A 23,016-nucleotide genomic window follows, 5' to 3' on the forward strand; every position below is an offset into this window, starting at 1 on the left:
ATGTATGGGAGAGGAGGGTACTAGTCGTGTGTATGGGAGAGGAGGGTACCAGACGTGTGTGTGGGAGAGGAGGGTACCAGACATGTGTGGGAGAGGAGGGTACCAGACGTGTGGGGGAGAGGAGGGTACCAGACGTGTGGGGGAGAGGAGGGTATCAGACCTGTGTGGGAGAGGAGGGTACCAGACATGTGTGGGAGAGGAGGGTACCAGACGTGTGTATGGGAGAGGAGGGTACCAGACGTGTGTATGGGAGAGGAGGGTACCAGACATGTGTATGGGAGAGGAGGGTACCAGACGTGTGTATGGGAGAGGAGGGTACCAGACATGTGTATGGGAGAGGAGGGTACTAGTCGTGTGTATGGGAGAGGAGGGTACCAGACGTGTGTGTGGGGAGAGGAGGGTACCAGACATGTGTGGGAGAGGAGGGTACCAGACGTGTGGGGGAGAGGAGGGTACCAGACGTTTGGGGAGAGGAGGGTACCAGACGTGTGTATGGGAGAGGAGGGTACCAGACATGTGTATGGGAGAGGAGGGTACCAGACATGTGTATGGGAGAGGAGGGTACCAGACGTGTGTATGGGAGAGGAGGGTACCAGACGTGTGTATGGGAGAGGAGGGTACCAGACGTGTGTATGGGAGAGGAGGGTACCAGACGTGTGTATGGGAGAGGAGGGTACCAGACGTGTGTATGGGAGAGGAGGGTACCAGACGTGTGTATGGGAGAGGAGGGTACCAGACGTGTGTATGGGAGAGGAGGGTACCAGACGTGTGTATGGGAGAGGAGGGTACCAGACGTTTGGGGGAGAGGAGGGTACCAGACGTGTGTATGGGAGAGGAGGGTACCAGACATGTGTATGGGAGAGGAGGGTACCAGACATGTGTATGGGAGAGGAGGGTACCAGACGTGTGTATGGGAGAGGAGGGTACCAAACGTGTATGGGAGAGGAGGGTATCAGACATGTGTATGGGAGAGAAGGGTACCAGACGTGTGTATGGGAGAGGAGGGTACCAGACATGTGTATGGGAGAGGAGGGTACCAGACGTGTGTATGGGAGAGGAGGGTACCAGACGTGTGGGGGAGAGGAGGGTACCAGACGTTTGGGGGAGAGGAGGGTACCAGACGTGTGTATGGGAGAGGAGGGTACCAGACGTGTGTATGGGAGAGGAGGGTACCAGATGTGTGTATGGGAGAGGAGGGTACCAGACGTGTGTATGGGAGAGGAGGGTACCAGACGTGTGTATGGGAGAGGAGGGTACCAGACGTGTGTATGGGAGAGAAGGGTACCAGACCTGTATGGGAGAGGAGGGTATCAGACGTGTGTATGGGAGAGGAGGGTACCAAACGTGTATGGGAGAGGAGGGTACCAGACATGTGTATGGGAGAGAAGGGTACCAAACGTGTATGGGAGAGGAGGGTACCAGACGTGTGTATGGGAGAGGAGGGTACCAAACGTGTATGGGAGAGGAGGGTATCAGACATGTGTATGGGAGAGAAGGGTACCAGACCTGTATGGGAGAGGAGGGTATCAGACGTGTGTATGGGAGAGGAGGGTACCAGACGTGTGTATGGGAGAGGAGGGTACCAGACGTGTGTATGGGAGAGGAGGGTACCAGACGTGTGTATGGGAGAGGAGGGTACCAGACGTGTGTATGGGAGAGGAGGGTACCAGACGTGTGTATGGGAGAGGAGGGTACCAGACGTGTGTATGGGAGAGGAGGGTACCAGACGTGTGTATGGGAGAGGAGGGTACCAGACGTGTGTATGGGAGAGGAGGGTACCAGACGTATGTATGGGAGAGGAGGGTATTAGACATGTGCGGGAGAGGAGGGTACCAGACGTATGTATGGGAGAGGAGGGTACCAGACGTATGTATGGGAGAGGAGGGTATTAGACATGTGCGGGAGAGGAGGGTACCAGACGTATGTATGGGAGAGGAGGGTACTAGGCGTGTGTATGGGAGAGGAGGGTATCAGACGTGTGTATGGGAGAGGAGGGTACCAGACGTGTGTATGGGAGAGGAGGGTACCAGACGTGTGTATGGGAGAGGAGGGTACCAGACGTGTGTATGGGAGAGGAGGGTACCAGACGTGTGTATGGGAGAGCAGGGTACCAGACGTGTGTATGGGAGAGGAGGGTATTAGACATGTGCGGGAGAGGAGGGTACCAGACGTATGTATGGGAGAGGAGGGTACTAGGCGTGTGTATGGGAGAGGAGGGTACCAGACGTGTGTATGGGAGAGGAGGGTACCAGACGTGTGTATGGGAGAGGAGGGTACCAGACGTGTGTATGGGAGAGGAGGGTACCAGACATGTGTATGGGAGAGGAGGGTACCAGAGGTGTGTATGGGAGAGGAGGGTACCAGACGTGTGTATGGGAGAGGAGGGTACCAGACGTGTGTATGGAAGAGGAGGGTACCAGACGTGTGTATGGGACAGGAGGGTACCAGACGTGTGTGTGGGAGAGGAGGGTACCAGATGTGTGTATGGGAGAGGACATGTGCAGTATAGCCTATGTTATGACCACAGAGATTATATTGGCAATTGCCTTTTGTTCAATCATTTTTTATTTGGTCTTGAGTACATGGATGCAGTTGTCAGTCATTGCTCTCCGTACCTTTTTTTAAGAAGTCCTCCGTCTATTAATTATCTCACCTGTGCTTATAATGTCTTGGCTAGGCCTATTGCAGTATTTTTAAGCTTATCTCACCCTAAGCCTGTTGCCCTGTTCTGATCTTGGCATACAGCAGAAGGAGACAGAAATGTCCCAGTAATGTCATCTGCGACCATTTGAACAGAGTCAAGTCCATCCGTCGTGCAAACTAGTGACCCCAATCTGGAACTGTGGCCCCCATCACCTCTTTCTCAGCTTACCGGCGTGCCCCTCGTGGTTTCTGAAGTGTCATCGGGTGGTGTGTTAGAGCAGAGTGTTAACAGCCGTGTATTAACCACAGAGAGCAGAGCCGAGCCTGAGACCTCACCCTGCTGTCCTCTGGACACAGACTGGGGGTATTTTTAACCTCTCTCCAACTCCACGGCTGGTGTAGACACATACTGATGAAAGTTTAAGAAGTGTAGCCTATCACTTCCCACTGACTTGACTTTCCACCGTATCCAACAACTGCCACAAAAGTGATCTCTATGACACAAGTTCACTTGTCTTTATATAGCCCATATATCGTAGAACTGTATCTACTTTTGCAGTGCATAATTACATCAAATCAGAGATAGGCTAGCTATATTGGGCCTGTATCATTATATACATATCTTGATGACTGCACTATAGGACAAATCTACTGTTGTGTACAGCCAATTTACCAGGTTGACAAGCATAAACTGTTCATGGAATTGTCAGTGTCCTGTGCAATACGCTGGTGCTTGTGCTAATATACCTTGGCTTGCCTGTGAGATCACAGTCTGTTGGACTTCAATTCAACTCCAAAGCAGCCCCACACAGCTGTCACATCCTCTCCCATCTACCCTCTCACAGCTTCCCACAAGAAGAAAATACTATAGTATACTACGGTATAAATACTATAGTATTCACTGTAGTGTTTTTGCAGACTTTACTGTAGTATTCACTGTAGTGTTTACTGTAGTATACTGTAGTGTTTACAGTTAACTCTCATATAAGTACTATAGGAAAATAAAACTGTAGTGTATATACAGTACACTATAGTAATTAATGTAGTGTTTTGTGGATTGTACTATACTGTAATATTTACTGTAGTGTTTTGCAGACTGTACAATACCATTGTATTTGCTGTAGTGTTTTTGCAGACATTACTGTAGTATTTTACTGTAGTGTTTTGGTTTTGTTATATTTGACATAGCAATGGAGGCTTTCTCCTTCAGGAAACCTACTAGAGAAATACTAAAAGAGCACATTTTCTATAACCTGTAGGGAGATAGGACTGGGGTTTGAACAGATAGTTCAGAGCTTCAGCTCTTTTCTATAACCTGTAGAAACACAATATGGTCTATACTTGGCATTTAGGTTTCTCAGTCATTGGTGGCACAGATTGCTATATGGGGGAGGGAAATGGGCAGGGTATATGCAAATTAAATACTGTAGTAGTTACTATAGTTAAAAAGGTGTAGTGTTTTGTGGACTGTAATGTTTTTGCGGACATTACTGTAATATTTACGATAATCTATAGTAAATACTACACATGATCTAGGGATACTACAGTGTGTAGTATAGTATTCTACAGTATACATAGCCTTATATAGGAAGTACTGTAGTATTCTATAGTAGTCTATAGTATTTTTCCATATGAGTGTGGAGAGATATACTACAAATCAAATCAAATGTATTTATAAAGCCCTTCTTACATCAGCTGATAGCTCAAAGTGCTGTACAGAAGCCCTGAGAGAGAGAGAGAGAGAGAGAGAGAGAGAGAGAGAGAGAGAGAGAGAGAGAGAGAGAGAGAGAGAGAGAGAGAGAGAGAGAGAGAGAGAGAGAGAGAGAGAGAGAGAGAGAGAGAGAGAGAGAGAGATTGGGGATTTCCATGTTTAGACAAAGCCGGCTCCTCATACCTAAACACAGCTAACTGGTCACAGTCAGTCAGAGTTCTACTGTCCTATTCAGTCATGTGCTCAGATCGGACTTCTGTACAGGCAGCCCAGAAACCGTAAGTATAATTTATTCTCAACACTTTACACATGCTCCTTTCATAACAGTCCATTTGGATTACACTTGTTATGATCCATAGACTACAGATTGTAGAGGGACATATTCTGTACACAGATTATGACTTGTTCAAAGGTGCATCTCTCTGATGCAGTGTCCTCATAATGGATTGAGCCTGGTACCTATTCACCACTCTGGATTGTGATTGATACTCACATGTATATAACGTTTTGTCACAGAAACCTCCTGTATTATACTATTTTTTAATGATTTTGATGCAGCATTGAGATTTAACCCTGTGGTTGAGCCTGCCTCAGTAAAAGGAAACCAAATTATATTTTTGCGTTCATCTTAAACTGACAATCGCCGAAATCGGGCACTGTCACGTTCTGACCATCGTTCGTATGTGTTTTCCTTGTTTTAGTGTTGGTCAGGACGTGAGCTGGGTGGGCATTCTATGTTGTGTGTCTGGTTTGTCTATTTTTGTCTGGTTTGTTCTCAATCAGAGGCATTTGTTAGTCATTGTCTCTGATTGGGAACCATGTTTAGGTAGCCTGTTTTGTGTTGGGTTTTGTGGGTGATTGTTCCTGTCTCTGTGTTTTGCACCAGATAGGGCTGTTTAGGTTTTCCACGTTTATTGTTTTGTAGTGTTCGTGTTTATCTTTTTGTTATTAAACACGAATCAAAGAAACCACGCTGCATTTTGGTCCGCTTCTCTTTCACCGGAAAACCGTTACAGGCTCTATATTTATTTATGTACCGTTGAAGTCAGAAATGTACTTACACCTTAACCAAAGAAATTTAAACTCAGTTTTTCACAATTCCTGACATTTAATTGTGGAAAAGATTCCCTGTCTAAGGTCAGTTAGGATCACCACTTTATTTTAAGAATGAAAAATGTCAGAATAATAGCAGAGAGAATGATTTATTTCAGCTTTTATTTCTTAAAATTCCCAGTGGGTCAGAAGTTTACATACACTCAATTAGTATTTGGTAGCATTGCCTATCTCGGGTAGACTTCCACAAGCTTCCCACAATAAGTTGGGTGAATTTTGGCTCATTCCTCTTGACAGAGCTGGTGTAACTGAGTCAGGTTTGTAGGCCTGCTTGCTCACACACAAATTTTCAGTTCTGCCCTCACATTTTCTGTAGGATGGAGGTCAGGGCTTTGTGATGGCCACTCCAATACCTTGACTTTGTTGTCCTTAAGCCATTTTGACACAAATTCGGAAGTATGATTGGGGTCATTGTCCATTTGGAAGATCCATTTGCGACCAAGCTTTAACTTCCTGACTGATGTCTTGAAATGTTGCTTCAATATATCCACATAATTTTCCTTCCTCATGTTACCATCTATATTGTGAAGTGCATCAGTCCCTCCTGCAGCAAAGCACCCCCACAACATGATGCTGCCACCCCCACAACATGATGCAGCCACCCCCGTGCTTCACGGTTGGGATGATGTTCTTCGGCTTGCAAGCCTCCAAGTCTATGTTGGTAGATAAGATGAGAGCACCCCTCCAGCTAGGATGGAGTCCGTCACTCCTCAGCAGGCCAGGCTTGGTCCTGTTTGTGGGTGAGTCCCAGAAAGAGGGCCAATTATCTACATTTGAACATCTTGAAGAATTATCTGACCTTAATGATCATATACTAATATAATCTCCACCCGGCACAGCAAGAAGAGGACTGGCCACCCCTCAGAGATGAATTCCTCTCTACGTTTCTTCCTAGATTCCTGCCTTTCTATGGATTATTTCCTAGCCACCGTGCTTCTACTGTACATCTGCATTGCTTGCTGTTTGGGATTTTAAGCTGGGTGTCACAATCGTTGAATAAATAAGTGGACCTCTACATGCTTTGTAAGTAGGAAAGCCTGCAAAATCGGCAGTGTATCAAATACTTGTTCTCCCCACTATATATATATATATATATATATATAGGGAGTGAGTAGGAGAATTAGAGGGAGAATACTTAAATTCACAAAGGACACCAAATAAGACAGGAGAATTTCACCAGATAAGACAGGAGAATTTCACCAAATAAGCCAGGATAATTTCACCAAATAAGTCAGGAGAATTTCACCAGATTGGACAGACTGACCCTAGCCCCCTGGCACATAGCCTATTGCAGAATATATACTGGAGGCTGAGGACAGAGGGGGTCGGGGTAACTGTGGCCCCGTCCGTCAATACCCCTGGACAGGGCCAACCGGGCAGGGCCAACCAGGTAGAATATAACACCACCCACTTTGCCAAAGTACAGCCCCCACACCACTTGAGGGATATCAATAGACCACCAACTTACTGCCCTGAGTATAGCTGAGTGTAGCCCAAGAAAGTCTTCTCCACAGCATGAGGCCGAGGGGGCGCAAAATTAGATAGGAAGATCACATCAGTGACTTAACCCACTCAAGTAATGCACCTCTCTTAGGGACGGCATGGAAGAGCACTAGTAAGCCCCTGTAATAGGGTCAGAGGCAGAGTATCCGAGTGGAGAGAGGGGAGCCAGCCAGGCAGAGACAGCAAAGGTGGTTCACTCCAGTGCCTTGCCCCTCACCTTCGCACCCCTTTGCCAGACTACACTCAATCATAGGACCGACCTTCAGTAAAGACGTAAAAGTCAAGCCCATGTCTGCATCTCTCACATGGATAGGCAGACCATTCCATAAAAATAGAGCTCTATAGGAAAAAGCGCTGCCTCCAGCTGTTTGCTGTAGGGACAGTAAGGAGGCCTGCGTCTTGTGACTGTAGTGTACGTTTAGGTATGTATGGCAGGACCAAATCGGAGAGATAGGTTGGAGAAAGTCCATGTAATGCTTCGTAGGTTAGTAGTAAAGCCTTGAAATCAGCCCTAGCCTTAACAGGAACCCAGGCTGGCACTGGAGTAATATGATACATTTTGGGGGTTTTAGTCAAGAAACACTACTACATTAATAAAATATTGCCCTCTTGCTAGATTGATGACTAAAACAATAGCGAAACAATGCAAAATGGCTGTCAGCCAACTGATAACGTTTGTTTCCATGGCCATATAGGCAGGAGGTCCATGTTTATCTCGCCAGGCACACATTGGGAATATGTGGATTATTTTATGTTATGTCACTGGGTTTGTCACCGGGGCGAGGACCTGGGCCAATATCATCGCTGTAAACTGGAGCCAAAACATGCTGAGAGACATTCCTGAAGAAGATAGTTGACTGTAAATAAATCTTTCAGAAAAGCTGTGATTTTTTTATAGATAGATCTGAACAAGACACACACCAAGGCAATTTATAGTACACCAGTGGAGGCTGCTGAAGGGAGGACGGCTCATAATAATGGCTGTAATGGAGTCAATGGAGTGGAATCAACCACATAGAAATCATGTGTTTAATACCATTCCAGACATTATTATGAGCCGTCCTCCCCTCAGCAGCCTCCACGGTAGAACACTCACCTGATACAGCATATCCTGTTGAATTATTTATAGAACACTCACCTGATACAGCATATCCTGTTGAATTATTTATAGAACACTCACCTGATACAGCATATCCTGTTGAATTATTTATAGAACACTCACCTGATACAGCATATCCTGTTGAATTATTTATAGAACACTCACCTGATACAGCATATCCTGTTGAATTATTTATAGAACACTCACCTGATACAGCATATCCTGTTGAATTATTTATAGAACACTCACCTGATACAGCATATCCTGTTTAATTATTTATAGAACACTCACCTGATACAACATATCCTGTTGAATTATTTATAGAACACTCACCTGATACAGCATATCCTGTTGAATTATTTATAGAACACTCACCTGATACAGCATATCCTGTTGAATTATTTATAGAACACTCACCTGATACAGCATATCCTGTTGAATTATTTATAGAACACTCACCTGATACAGCATATCCTGTTGAATTATTTATAGAACACTCACCTGATACAGCATATCCTGTTGAATTATTTATAGAACACTCACCTGATATAGAACACTCACCAGCATATCCTGTTGAATTATTTATAGAACACTCACCTGATACAGCATATCCTGTTGAATTATTTATAGAACACTCACCTGATACAGCATATCCTGTTGAATTATTTATAGAACACTGTTGAATTATTTATAGAACACTCACCTGATACAGCATATCCTGTTGAATTATTTATAGAACACTCACCTGATACAACATATCCTGTTGAATTATTTATAGAACACTCACCTGATACAGCATATCCTGTTGAATTATTTATAGAACACTCACCTGATACAGCATATCCTGTTGAATTATTTATAGAACACTCACCTGATACAGCATATCCTGTTGAATTATTTATAGAACACTCACCTGATACAACATATCCTGTTGAATTATTTATAGAACACTCACCTGACACAACATATCCTGTTGAATTATTTATAGAACACTCACCTGATACAACATATCCTGTTGAATTATTTATAGAACACTCACCTGATAAAGCATATCGCTACACTTGCATTTCGCTACACTTGCATTAACATCTGCTAACCATGTGTATGTGACAAATAACATTTGATTTGAGTTGATCCTGTTGAATTATTTATAGAACACTCACCTGATACAGCATATCCTGTTTAATTATTTATAGAACACTCACCTGATACAGCATATCCTGTTGAATTATTTATAGAACACTCACCTGATACAGCATATCCTGTTGAATTATTTATAGAACACTCACCTGATACAGCATATCCTGTTGAATTATTTATAGAACACTATTTTGATACAGCATATCCTGTTGAATTGAATATAGAACACTTGATACAGCATATCCTGTTGAATTATTTATAGAACACTCACCTGATACAGCATATCCTGTTGAATTATTTATAGAACACTCACCTGATACAACATATCCTGTTGAATTATTTATAGAACACTATTTTGATACAGCATATCCTGTTGAATTATTTATAGAACACTCACCTGATACAGCATATCCTGTTGAATTATTTATAGAACACTCACCTAATACAACATATCCTGTTGAATTATTTATAGAACACTATTTTGATACAGCATATCCTGTTGAATTATTTATAGAACACTCACCTGATACAGCATATCCTGTTTAATTATTTATAGAACACTCACCTGATACAACATATCCTGTTGAATTATTTATAGAACACTCACCTGATACAACATATCCTGTTGAATTATTTATAGAACACTCACCTGATACAACATATCCTGTTGAATTATTTATAGAACACTCACCTAATACAACATATCCTGTTGAATTATTTATAGAACACTATTTTGATACAGCATATCCTGTTGAATTATTTATAGAACACTCACCTGATACAGCATATCCTGTTTAATTATTTATAGAACACTCACCTGATACAACATATCCTGTTGAATTATTTATAGAACACTCACCTGATACAGCATATCCTGTTGAATTATTTATAGAACACTCACCTGATACAGCATATCCTGATACACATCCTGTTGAATTATTTCACCTGATACATATCCTGTTGAATTATTTATAACATCTGCTAACCATATCCTGTGTATGTGACAAATACAGCATTTATCCTGTTGAATTATTTATAGAACACTCACCTGATACAGCATATCCTGTTTAATTATTTATAGAACACTCACCTAATACAACATATCCTGTTGAATTATTTATAGAACACTATTTTGATACAGCATATCCTGTTGAATTATTTATAGAACACTCACTTGATACAGCATATCCTGTTGAATTATTTATAGAACACTATTTTGATACAGCATATCCTGTTGAATTATTTATAGAACACTATTTTGATACAGCATATCCTGTTGAATTATTTATAGAACACTCACCTGATACAGCATATCCTGTTGAATTATTTATAGAACACTCACCTGATACAACATATCCTGTTGAATTATTTATAGAACACTATTTTGATACAGCATATCCTGTTGAATTATTTATAGAACACTCACCTGATACAGCATATCCTGTTGAATTATTTATAGAACACTCACCTGATACAACATATCCTGTTGAATTATTTATAGAAACACTACAGCATATCCTGTTGAATTATTTATAGAACACTCACCTGATACAGCATATCCTGAATTGTTTAATTATTTATAGAACACTCACCTGATACAACATATCCTGTTTAATTATTTATAGAACACTCACCTAATACAACATATCCTGTTGAATTATTTATAGAACACTCACCTGATACAGCATATCCTGTTGAATTATTTATAGAACACTCACCTAATACAACATATCCTGTTGAATTATTTATAGAACACTATTTTGATACAGCATATCCTGTTGACTTATTTATAGAACACTCACCTAATACAACATATCCTGTTGAATTATTTATAGAACACTATTTTGATACAGCATATCCTGTTGAATTATTTATAGAACACTCACCTAATACAACATATCCTGTTGAATTATTTATAGAACACTATTTTGATACAGCGTATCCTGTTGAATTATTTATAGAACACTATTTTGATACAGCATATCCTGTTGAATTATTTATAGAACACTCACCTAATACAACATATCCTGTTGAATTATTTATAGAACACTATTTTGATACAGCATATCCTGTTGAATTATTTATAGAACACTCACCTGATACAGCATATCCTGTTGAATTATTTATAGAACACTATTTTGATACAGCATATCCTGCTGAATTTTACCTCTGGCTGAAGACGATAGTTTAATGTCCAAATCCCATTCCGAGTCCTGCCGTCTCCCTGTGAACAGCCAGGGAAGTTCCTGTCTGCTCCCAGCAACCAGACATCGATAGAGGGGTCACATCTCTGCCCTGTGTAGGATCAGACAGGCTGACAGAGGGGTCACATCTCTGCCCTGTGTAGGATCAGACAGGCTGACAGACGGGTCACATCTCTGCCCTGTGTAGGATCAGACAGGCTGACAGAGGGGTCACATGATCTGCATATCCTGTGTAGGATCAGACAGGCTGATAGAGGGGTCATTTTGATCTCATATCCTGTGTAGGATCAGACAGGCTGACAGATCCGGGTCACATCTCTGCCCTGTGAATTATTTATAGACAGGCTGACAGAGGGAATTATTCACATCTCTGCATATCCTGTTGAATTATTTATAGGATCAGACAGGCTGACAGAGGGGTCACATCTCTGCCCTGTGTAGGATCAGACAGGCTGACAGACGGGTTACATTTATAGAACTGCCCTGATACAGCATAGGATCCTGTTGAATTAGGCTGACAGACTGGTCACATCTCTGCCCTGTGTACATCAGACAGGCTGACAGACGGGTCACATCTCTGCCCTGTGTAGGATCAGATCCAGGCTGAATTATTTATAGAACACTCACATACTCTATCCTGTGAATTAGGATCAGACAGGCTGACAGATCCTGGGGTTACATCTCTGCCCTGTGTAGGATCAGACAGGCTGACAGTCGGAATTATTTTAGAACATCTCTGCCCTGTGTAGGATCAGACAGGCTGACAGACGGGTCACATCATATCTTGAATTATTTATAGAACACTCACCTGCCCTGTGTAGGATCAGACAGGCTGACAGAGGGGTCACATACAACTGCCCTGTGTAGGATCAGACAGGCTGACAGACGGGTCACATCTCTGCTCTGTGTAGGATCAGACAGGCTGACAGAGGGGTCACATCTCTGCTCTGTGTAGGATCAGACAGGCTGACAGAGGGGTCACATCTCTGCCCTGTTGAATTATTTATAGGATACAGCATACAGGCTGTCACCATCTCATGCCCTGTGTATTTATCAAACAGGCTGACATCCTGTTGGTCACATTTTGATACTGCATATCCTGTGAATTATTTATAGGATCAGACAGGCTATTTTGACAGATCCTGGGTCACATCTCTGCCCTGTGTAGGATCAGACAGGCTGACAGAGGGGTCACATCTCTGCCCTGTGTGCTGACAGCCAGGGTCACATCTCTGCTCTGTGTAGGATCAGACAGGCTGACAGAGGGTCACATCTCTGCTCTGTGTAGGATCAGACAGGCTGACAGAGGGGTCACATCTCTGCCCTGTGTAGGATCAGACAGGCTGACAGAGGGGTCACATCTCTGCCCTGTGTAGGACAGGCTGAGGGGTCACATCTCTGCTCTGTGTAGGATCAGACAGGCTGACAGAGGGGTCACATCTCTGCTCTGTGTAGGATCAGACAGGCTGACAGAGGGGTCACATCTCTGCCCTGTGTAGGATCAGACAGGCTGACAGAGGGGTCACATCTCTGCTCTGTGTAGGATCAGACAGGCTGACAGAGGGGTCACATCTCTGCTCTGTGTAGGATCAGACAGGCTGACAGAGGGGTCACATCTCTGCTCTGTGTAGGATCAGACAGGCTGACAGAGGGGTCACATCTCTGCCCTGTGTAGGATCAGACAGGCTGACAGAGGGGTCACATCTCTGCTCTGTGTAGGATCAGACAGGCTGACAGAGGGGTCACATCTCTGCTCTGTGTAGGATCAGACAGGCTGACAGAGGGGTCACATCTCTGCTCTGTGTAGGATCAGACAGGCTGACAGAGGGGTCACATCTCTGCTCTGTGTAGGATCAGACAGGCTGACAGAGGGGTCACATATCTGCCCTGTGTAGGATCAGAAAGAGGGGTCACATCTCTGCTCTGTGTAGGATCAGACAGGCTGACAGAGGGGTCACATCTCTGCCTGGTGTAGGATCAGAAAGAGGGGTCACATCTCTGCCCTGTGTAGGATCAGACAGGCTGACAGAGGGGTCACTTCTCTGCCCTGTGTAGGATCAGAAAGGCTGAAATAGGGGTCACATCTCTGCCCTGTGTAGGATCAGACAGGCTGACAGTGCGTGTGTACAGTATTATGTGTACAGTATTGTGCATACAGTATTGTGTGTACAGTAAGTTTGTACAGTATGTGTATGTGCTTCTACACCTGCATTGCTTGCTGTTTGGGGTTTTAGGCTGAGTTTCTGTACAGCACTTTGAGATATCAGCTGATGTACGAAGGGCTATATAAATACATTTGATTTGATTTATTGGCATGTGTGTGTTACAGCAGTAAACCTGGGACATCGAATGGACTTGATAAGCTGAGTCGTTTGGAACAGATGGAGCAAGAGGAGTCACTGGACAGAGAGGACCCCAGAGAATACTGCCATGGTCCGTTATGGCTGTACATTTACATTTTGGTCATATAGCAGATGCTCTTATCCAGAGGGACTTACAGGAGCAATTAGGGTTAAGTGCTATTCTCAAGGGCATAGACAGATTTGTCACCTAGTCGGCTCAGGGATTCAAACCAGCTACCTTTCGTTTACTGGCCCAATGCTCTTATGAGCTAGGCTACCTGCTGCCCTACCGACCGCCATACTAACTCTGTTACTGGCCCAAAGCTCTTAAGAGCTAGGCTACCTACCTACCGCTATACTAACTCTGCTACTGGCCCAAAGCTCTTAAGAGCTAGGCTACCTACCTACCGCTATACTAACTCTGCTACTGGCCCAAAGCTCTTAAGAGCTAGGCTACCTACCTACCGCTATACTAACTCTGCTACTGGCACAAAGCTCTTAAAACCTGTTTGGGAAAGGCGTGCCGCTACCTCGACAACATCCGGTGAAATTGCAGAGCGCCATATTCAAATTAAATTACTATAAATATTTACCTTTCATAAAATCACAAGTGTAACAGATCAAAATAAAGCTGAACTTGTTGTTAATCCAGCCGCCATGTCAGATTTCAAAAATACTTTACGGCGAAAGAATACCATGCGATTATCTGAGGACAGAGCCCCGCATACCAACACATGAAAAACATATTTCAACCAGGCAGGTGCGACACGAAAGTCAGAAATAGTGATATAAAAAATGCATTACCTTTGATGATCTTCTTCTGTTGGCACTCCAAAAGGTCCCAGTTACATCACAAATGGTCCTTTTGTTGGATAATGTCTTTATTTATATCAATAAAAACTCAGTTTAGCTGGCACGCTTCAGTCAATAACACATCCAGATCCACTCAGTCAAAATGCATACAAAATGTATCCCAAACGTTACTAATAAACTTTTCCAAAAAAGTCAAACAACGTTTATAATCAAACCTTAGGTATCCTAATACGCAAATAAAATTTACTCAAATAAAATTTAAGACTGAGAATAGTATGTTCATTACCGGAGATAAATGAGAAAGAATATGCTTTCTTCCAAGCGCTTGGAAACACTACAGCCAAAATGGGAGCCACCTTCCAAAAATCAGCCAGAAACGCTTTCTAAAGACTGTTGACATCTAGTGGAAGCCCTAGGAACTGCAATTTGGCAGGACTTATAATTATAATAAAGTACTATAATTATAATTATAGTACTAGCCATTGAAAATAATTAAAAATATTATTTTTTATGGTTTGTCCTCTGCGTTTCGCCTGCCATATCAGCTCTGTTATACTCACAGACATAATTTTAACAGTTTTATAAACTTTAGAGTGTTTTCTATCTAAATCCAAGTATATGCATATCATAGCTTCTGGGCCTGAGTAACAGGCAGTTTACTTTGGGCACGTGAAAATACTGCCCCATATCCCATGAGCTAGGCTACCTACCTACCGCTATACTAACTCTGTCTTTCTCCTTACATGTCTTTCTGTCCTATTCATTCCATTCCAGCATAGACATAGTCTGTTACCAGACAGGAAATACAGCAGTTGGAGGTGTAACATCTATTGTTCTCATCCTGCATGTTTCAATAGGGGGGTACCACCCTGTTCACATTGGAGACACCTTCAACAGGAGATACCAGGTTGTGTCTAAGTTGGGCTGGGGATACTTCGCCACTGTTTGGCTCTGCTTGGACCTCAGGTACATTCACTATGTTGCAGTGTCAGCATATACTCAAATCTCCCCTTCTTGGCATACAGTGAAAGCTGCAGTGTGATTAAAAGTCAACTCTATGTGTACAGGTTGGACAGGCGAGTGGCCGTGAAGGTTTTGAAGAGTGGAGAAGGATTCACACAGGCTGGGCAAGATGAACTGACTCTGCTACGTTGTGTGAGTCTCTTCTTCTCTCTGATTTCTCACCTTAGGTTATTTATTGCTTCCTAAATCTCTTTCTCGTCCTCAACCCCTAAGGACAAACAGTAGTAACTATTTTTACTCTTAGTCCACCTCATGTTATTTATCTTTCTCTGACAGACTTATTCACAGCCATCCCATGTTTTCAAGGTTCATTATTTTTCTCCCTTGTCTCATACAGACCCATCTTTAGCTTTCTATTTAAACAAGTTCTTGTCAGTATAGTCTGGACTCTGAAGTCCCCCCCCTCTCCCCCCTCAGGCCAGTGGTCCCACGGCTCGTCACCCACACAGCCGGAGAATAGTCCAACTGCTGGATGAGTTTAAGATAGCTGGGGTCAACGGAGTCCGTATCCTTCCCTAGACTGCACGGTCAACACACACACACACACACACACACACACACACACACACACACACACACACACACACACACACACACACACACACACACACACACACACACACACACACACACACACACACACACACACACACACACACACCTGTAGCAAAATCTGACAGTCTCACAATGAGGAGTCAGAGTTCATATGTGTTTGGTTCCTTGACCTCCTGTGTGTAGATGTATGCTTAGTGCTGGAGCTGTTAGGACCAGACCTCTGCTGTTGGCAGGTCTGTTTTGGGAACCCAGGACTATCGCTTTCTTGGGTCAAACAGGTCATTGCTCAGGTCAGAGAGTGACAAGAGTTCATAGAAGATGAGTAGAAACGGCATTATCGAAATCACCACACTGTCTGGATGCGTCTTTAGTTTGATGCAGGAGCTTTTTTGTGTTAACAGTGCCATCACCCTCTCCCTGTAGGTTCTTCAGGCGTTGGACTACCTGCACACTCAATGTAAAATCATCCACACAGACATCAAGCCTGAAAATATACTGCTTTGTTTGGAGGAGCAGAACCCAAAACAGACAGCAGGGGGCAGTGCATGTCTTCCATTCCATGGGAAGTCGATGAGTAGAGCAGGTAGTGTTCACTGTTCAGCTACATAATAGAACCCCGCATTGGAGGTGTCATAATACCCATCAAACCTCGCGGTCAAACAGGGAAATGGTTCCAATCGTTTTTCCACCATTTATTTTTCCCATGGGAGATTTTAGGAACACTTCAATTAAGGGCTGTGATTCGAGTAGGTTTACCCTGACGTGACATTTTGCTACCATGTAAATCCCCATCGTACAAGGTGACTTTATTAAATATAAGCGGCTCTGTAAGGTCAAATGACTGTTTTGCTGCAGATGATCCAGAACTCTGTAAGGTCATATGACTGTTTTGCTTCAGATTTTCTAGAATTCTGTAAGGTCATATGATTGAGTACTGTTCAGCTACAGATATTCTAGAACTCTGTAAGGTCATATAACTGTTCAGCTACAGATATTATAGACCTCTGTAAGGTCATGACTATTCAGCTACAGATATTCTAGAACTCTGTAAGGTCATGACTGTTCAGCTACAGATATTCTAGAACTCTGTAAGGTCATGTGACTGTTCAGCTACAGATATTCTAGAACTCTGTAAGGTCATGTGACTGTTAAGCTGCAGATATTCTGGAACTATGTAATGTCATTTGACTGTTAAGCTACAGGTGTTCTAGAAGTCTGTAAGGTCATACAACTGTTCAGCTACAGATATTATAGACCTCTGTAAGGTCATGACTATTCAGCTACAGATATTCTAGAACTCTGTAAGGTCATGACTGTTAAGCTGCAGATATTCTAGAACTATGTAATGTCATTTGACTGTTAAGCTACAGGTGTTCTTGAAGTCTGTAAGGTCATGTGACTGTTCATCTACAGTTACTCTAGAACTCTGTATAGTCATGACTGTTCAGCTACAGATATTCTAGAACTCTGTAAGGTCATATAACTGTTCAGCTACAGATGGTCTAGAACTCTGTAAGGTCATGTGACTGTTCAGCTACAGATATTCTAGAACTCTGTAAGGTCATGAATGTTCATCTACAGTTACTCTAGAACTCTTTATAGTCATGACTGTTCAGCTACAGATATTCTAGAACTCTGTAGTCATGTGACTGTACAGCAACAGATTTTCTAGAACTCTGTGATGTCATCACTGAGCGCACCAGATGATACATCTGTTTACTGCACATGACACTTTACTGAAGGCTAGTATTCTGTTTCTTTGTCACCTTTAGATGTAGATGTAATGTCTATTCTGCCTGTTTGTCACTTCAGATTGACTGTGTCCAGTATGCTGTTGAAGTGTTTCAATCAGATCATAACCCTCTACTGTTTGTTGTTCATCTCTTACTGTCTATCCAGAGAAGGACCTGGTGACTCCCAACAGTCTGGAGGAGGTCACAGTAAAGATTGCTGACCTGGGTAGCTCCTGTTGGGTGGTGGGTATTGATCAGTCAGTCAGCAATAGCGGAGGTGCATAAAATTGAGGGGTCCCATGCATTTATCACAAATACGTTGTTTTTTAAAAGTTTGCCGTATTTTACATTGATCAGTAGTTAGTTTTTTATTTATTTTTTATTTATTTATTTCACCTTTATTTAACCAGGTAGGCTAGTTGAGAACAAGTTCTCATTTACAACTGCGACCTGGCCAAGATAAAGCATAGCAGTGTGAACAGACAACAACACAGAGTTACACATGGAGTAAACCATTAACAAGTCAATAACAAGGTAGAAAAAAGAAAAAAAGAGTCTATATACACTGTGTGCAAAAGGCATGAGGAGGTAGGCGGATAATTACAATTTTGCAGATTAACACTGGAGTGATTGCAAAATAAGAGGGACTATTGTGGAATACTGCGCTGGGATCAGAACCGTATTTTACTCTGTGCCTTTGCTCTGTGTGACATTCCAGTACAAACATTTCTGTGCGGAGATCCAGACCTGTCAGTACCGCTCACTAGAGGTTCTACTGGGCTCTGACTACGGCCCACCAGCAGACATCTGGAGTGTAGCCTGCTTGGTAAGAGAGTCAACCTCCACTCAACCACCATACAACCACCATACAACAACTATACAACCACCATACAACCACTATACAACCACCATACAATCACTATACATCCACCATACAACCACTATACAACCACCATAAAAACCCCATACAACCACTATACAACCACCATACAACCACCATACAACCACCATACAACCACCATCACCAACAACACTTATGTCTGCATATGCTTGCAGCTTCACTGAAGTACAACCATGATCTCTCCGGTGCCCTCTGATTCACTTGGATCATTTAACTAACTCCTGCTGTTAGGTTACTCTTCCAGTTCACCCCCCTCCCTAAGCTAAGTACATTTACATTTTACATTTAAGTCATTTGCACGCTCTTATGACTTACAAATTGGTGCATACACCTTATGACAACCAGTGGAACAGCCACTTGCATCTAAATCTTGTTGGGGGAGAGAAGGGGGGTGAGAAGGATTACTTACCCTTACTTACCCTATCCTAGGTATTCCTTGAAGAGGTGGGGTTTCAGGTGTCTCCGGAAGGTGGTGATTGACTCCGCTGTCCTGGCGTCGTGAGGGAGTTTGTTCCACCATTGGGGGCCAGAGCAGCGAACAGTTTTGACTGGGCTGAGCGGGAACTGTACTTCCTCCCAGTGGTAGGGAGGCGAGCAGGCCAGAGGTGGATGAACGCAGTGCCCTTGTTTGGGTGTAGGGCCTGATCAGAGGTGCTGCAGGATAGTTCCTGGCCATTCAACTTGTCTTCTTTTATTCTAGGCGTTTGAGTTGGTCACTGGAGATTCATTGTTTGAGCCCAAAGCTGGGAAGACCTTTTCCTTAGAGGAAGGTAGGCGTGGAACATATTGACACAGGATTCGATGGAGATAACATTGTGTCCACTTGGTAAATTTTGCTTAGTTGTTTTATCCAGTGGGATTTTGGTTCTCTTCCCTCCAGACCACATCGCTCATATAATTGAACTCCTTGGCAAAATCCCAGCAGCAGTAGCCTTGTCTGGGAAATATTCAGTGGAGTACTTCAATCGCAGAGGTGAGTGAAGGACATTGCATTGAAAACAGTCAAATTATTCAAACTTAGAGAAAGGACTTTTTGATGTGACAAATTATTGTGTTTAATTTAAGAAAAAACTACATCAAATACTTTTTCTCTCCAAGTCAAAAAGCTTCCTTCTATTCACCTCTCTCTTTCCCCTCCTCCCTCTGTTTCACCTCTACTCTCCTTCCTCTCCCTCCTCTCTGTTTCACCTCTACTCTCCTTCCTCTCCCTCCTCTCTTTCCTCTCTTTCCTCTCTCTTTCCTCTACCTCCTCCCCTTCCTCTCTCTTTCCTCTACCTCCTCTCTCTTTCCTCTACCTCCTCTCTCCTTCCTCTCCCTCCTCTCTGTTTCACCTCTACTCTCCTTCCTCTCCCTCCTCTCTCTTTCCTCTACCTCCTCTCTCTTTCCTCTACCTCCTCCCCTTCCCCTCTCTTTCCACTCCCTCCTCTCTTTCCACTCCCTCCTCTCTTTCCTCTCCTTCCTCTCTTTCCTCTCCCTCCTCTCTTTCCTCTCCCTCCTCTCTCCTCCTCTCCTCTCTCTTTCCTCTACTCTCCTCCTCTCCTTCCTCTCCTCTCCTCTCTGTTTCACCTCTACTCTCCTTCCTCTCCCTCCCTCTCTCTTTCCTCTACCTCCTCCTCTCCTTTCCTCTCACCTCTCCTCCTTCCTCTCCCTCCTCTCTTTCCACTTCCCTCCTCCTTTCTCTCTCTTTCCTCTTTCTCTCTCTCCTCTCCTCCTCCTCTCCTTCCTCTCCCTCCTCTCTGTTCCTCACCTCCTCCTCTCCTTCCCTCCCTCCTCTCTTTCCTCTCCTCCTCCTCTCTTTCCTCTCTTTCCTCCCCTCTCTTTCTCCTTCCTCTTTCTCCCTCCTCTCTTTCCTCTCCCTCCTCTCTCTTTCCTCTACCTCCTCTCTCTTTCCTCTACCTCCTCCCCTTCCTCTCTTTCCCTCCTCTCTTTCCTCTCCTCTCTCTTTCCTCTCCCTCCTCTCTCTTTCTTCTCCCTCCTCTCTCTTTCCTCTACCTCCTCCCCTTCCCCTCTCTTTCCACTCCCTCCTCTCTTTCCTCTCCTTACTCTCCTTCCTCTCCCTCCTCTCACTTTCCTCTCCCTCCTCTCTTTCCTCTCCCTCCCCTCTCTTTCCTCTCCCTCCTCTTTCCTCTCCCTCCTCTCTCCCTCCTCTTTCCTCTCCCTCCTCTCTCCCTCCTCTTTCCTCTCCCTCCTCTCTCCTTCCTCTCCTTCCTCTCTGTTTCACCTCCTCTCTCCTTCCTCTCCTTCCTCTGTTTCACCTCCCCTCTCTTTCCTCTCCCTCCTCTCTCCTTCCTCTCCTTCCTCTCTGTTTCACCTCCTCTCTCTTTCCTCTCCCTCCTCTCTCCTTCCTCTCATTCCTCTCTGTTTCACCTCCTCTCTCTTTCCTCTCCCTCCTCTCTCCTTCCTCTCCTTCCTCTCTGTTTCACCTCCTCTCTCTTTCCTCACCCTCCTCTCTCCTTCCTCTCCTTCCTCTCTGTTTCACCTCCTCTCTCCTTCCTCTCCTTCCTCTGTTTCACCTCCCCTCTCTTTCCTCTCCCTCCTCTCTCCTTCCTCTCCTTCCTCTCTGTTTCACCTCCTCTCTCTTTCCTCTCCCTCCTCTCTCCTTCCTCTCTTCCTCTCTGTTTCACCTCCTCTCTCTTTCCTCTCCCTCCTCTCTCCTTCCTCTCCTTCCTCTCTGTTTCACATCCTCTCTCTTTCCTCTCCTTCTTCTTCTTCCTCTCTGTTTCACCTCCTCTCTCCTTCCTCTGTTTCACCTCCCCTCTCTTTCCTCCCTCCTCCTCTCTTCCTCTCCTTCCTCTCTGTTTCACCTCCTCTCTCTTTCCTCTCCCTCCTCTCTCCTTCCTCTCCTTCCTCTCTGTTTCACCTCCTCTCTCTTTCCTCACCCTCCTCTCTCCTTCCTCTCCTTCCTCTCTGTTTCACCTCCTCTCTCCTTCCTCTGTTTCACCCTCCCCTCTCTTTCCTCTCCTTCCCTCTCCTCCCTCCTTCCTCTCTTTCACCTTCCTCTGTTTCCCTCCTCCTCTCCTTCCCTCCTTCCTCTCTGTTTCACCTCCTCTCTCTTTCCTCACCCTCCTCTCTCCTTCCTCTCCTTCCTCTCTGTTTCACCTCCTCTCCTTCCCTGTTTCACCTCCCCTCTCTTTCCTCTTCCTCTCTGTTTCTCCTTCCTCTCTGTTTCTCCTCTCTCTTTCCTCTCCCCTCTCTTCTCCTTCCTCTCTGTTTCACATCCTCTCTCTTTCCTCTCCTCTCTCCTCTTCTTTCCTTCCTCTCTGTTTCACCTCCTCTCTCCTTCCTCTCCTTCCTCTCTGTTTCACTCTTTCCTCTCCCTCTCTTCCTTCCTCCTTCCTCTCTGTTTCACATCCTCTCTCTTTCCTCTCCTTCTTCTTCTTCCTCTCTGTTTCACCTCCTCTCTCTTTCCTCTCCTTTCTCTCTGTTTCACCTCCTCTCTCTTTCCTCTCCTTTCTCTGTTTCACCTCCTCTCTCCTTCCTCTCCTTCCTCTGTTTCACCTCCCCTCTCTTTCCTCTCTCTCCTCTCTCCTTCCTCTCCTTCCTCTCTGTTTCACCTCCTCTCTCCTTCCTCTCCTTCCTCTGTTTCACCTCCCCTCTCTTTCCTCTCTCTCCTCTCTCCTTCCTCTCCTTCCTCTCTGTTTCACCTCCTCTCTCTTTCCTCTCCCTCCTCTCTCCTTCCTCTCCTTCCTCTCTGTTTCACCTCCTCTCTCTTTCCTCACCCTCCTCTCTGTTTTACCATCTCTCTTTCTTCTCCCTCCTGTTGCGTGGTCTCCCAGGTGAAATGAATCGTATCGGGGTGCTGCGGTCCTGGGGTTTGTATGAGGTGCTAGTGGAGAAATACAACTTCCTGCTGAAGGAGGCCTCTCTGTTCTCTGACTTCCTGTTGTGCATGTTGGACTTCCAGCCCAAGAGGAGGGCCAATGCTGCCCAGTGTCTCCTGCACCCATGGCTTAGCTCCTGAGCCCTGGCCTTGGAGACCTGATAGCCCCTCCCGTGAGCCCCCCCCCCGTTGCGCCAAATTGGTACGTAGTTAGTAGATACATGTGTTTCAAGCATTTTGCGACACTCGCATTAACATCTGCTACACATGTGTATGCGACAAATACAATTTGATTTGATTCGTTAGTGTACCTGCAGAAACAAACTGAATGGTGCTCAGTCGCTAAGACTGGGAGAGGAGATACGTAATCATAGTAGGAATGGTTGTTGCAAATACATAAAGGGAACATAAAGGGA

At 44.4% G+C, this 23,016-nt stretch overlaps 1 protein-coding gene and 1 non-coding gene across 3 annotated transcripts; one reads left to right on the top strand and one right to left on the bottom strand.

The window, feature by feature from the left end:
- Positions 1-3,835: 3,835 nt before the first annotated feature.
- LOC118361812 (U7 small nuclear RNA) lies at positions 3,836-3,892 on the bottom strand. Its single transcript, XR_004821075.1, has one exon. It is a non-coding gene; the product is annotated as a U7 small nuclear RNA (small nuclear RNA).
- Positions 3,893-4,542: 650 nt separating this feature from the next.
- On the top strand, positions 4,543-22,743 carry LOC127913187 (SRSF protein kinase 3-like). 2 transcript variants are annotated; one of them, XM_052484784.1, is made up of 12 exons: positions 4,543-4,632; positions 13,743-13,846; positions 15,426-15,534; positions 15,636-15,723; positions 16,009-16,096; positions 16,330-16,436; positions 16,570-16,729; positions 18,046-18,122; positions 18,598-18,705; positions 19,481-19,550; positions 19,661-19,753; positions 22,557-22,743. In XM_052484784.1, exons 1-12 carry the CDS (start codon positions 4,592-4,594, stop codon positions 22,739-22,741), a joined length of 1,230 nt encoding a protein of 409 aa, XP_052340744.1. In that variant the 5' UTR covers positions 4,543-4,591; the 3' UTR covers positions 22,742-22,743. The 2 variants fall into 2 exon arrangements, with proteins under 2 accessions (XP_052340744.1, XP_052340745.1); XM_052484785.1 differs by having other exon boundaries at positions 4,551-4,632; positions 13,746-13,846.
- Positions 22,744-23,016: the final 273 nt, after the last annotated feature.

The sequence above is a fragment of the Oncorhynchus keta genome, chromosome 28 (assembly GCF_023373465.1).
Source record: "Oncorhynchus keta strain PuntledgeMale-10-30-2019 chromosome 28, Oket_V2, whole genome shotgun sequence".
NCBI classification, from domain to species: domain Eukaryota; kingdom Metazoa; phylum Chordata; class Actinopteri; order Salmoniformes; family Salmonidae; genus Oncorhynchus; species Oncorhynchus keta.

Coding starts and splice junctions, on each gene's coding strand:
- LOC127913187 (XM_052484784.1), top strand. CDS start 4,592: ATGTGCTCAGATCGGACTTCTGTACAGGCAGCCCAGAAACC. Junction 4,633..13,742: donor GTACAGGCAGCCCAGAAACC/GTAAGTATAATT, acceptor TGTGTGTTACAG/CAGTAAACCTGGGACATCGA. Junction 13,847..15,425: donor CCCCAGAGAATACTGCCATG/GTCCGTTATGGC, acceptor ATGTTTCAATAG/GGGGGTACCACCCTGTTCAC.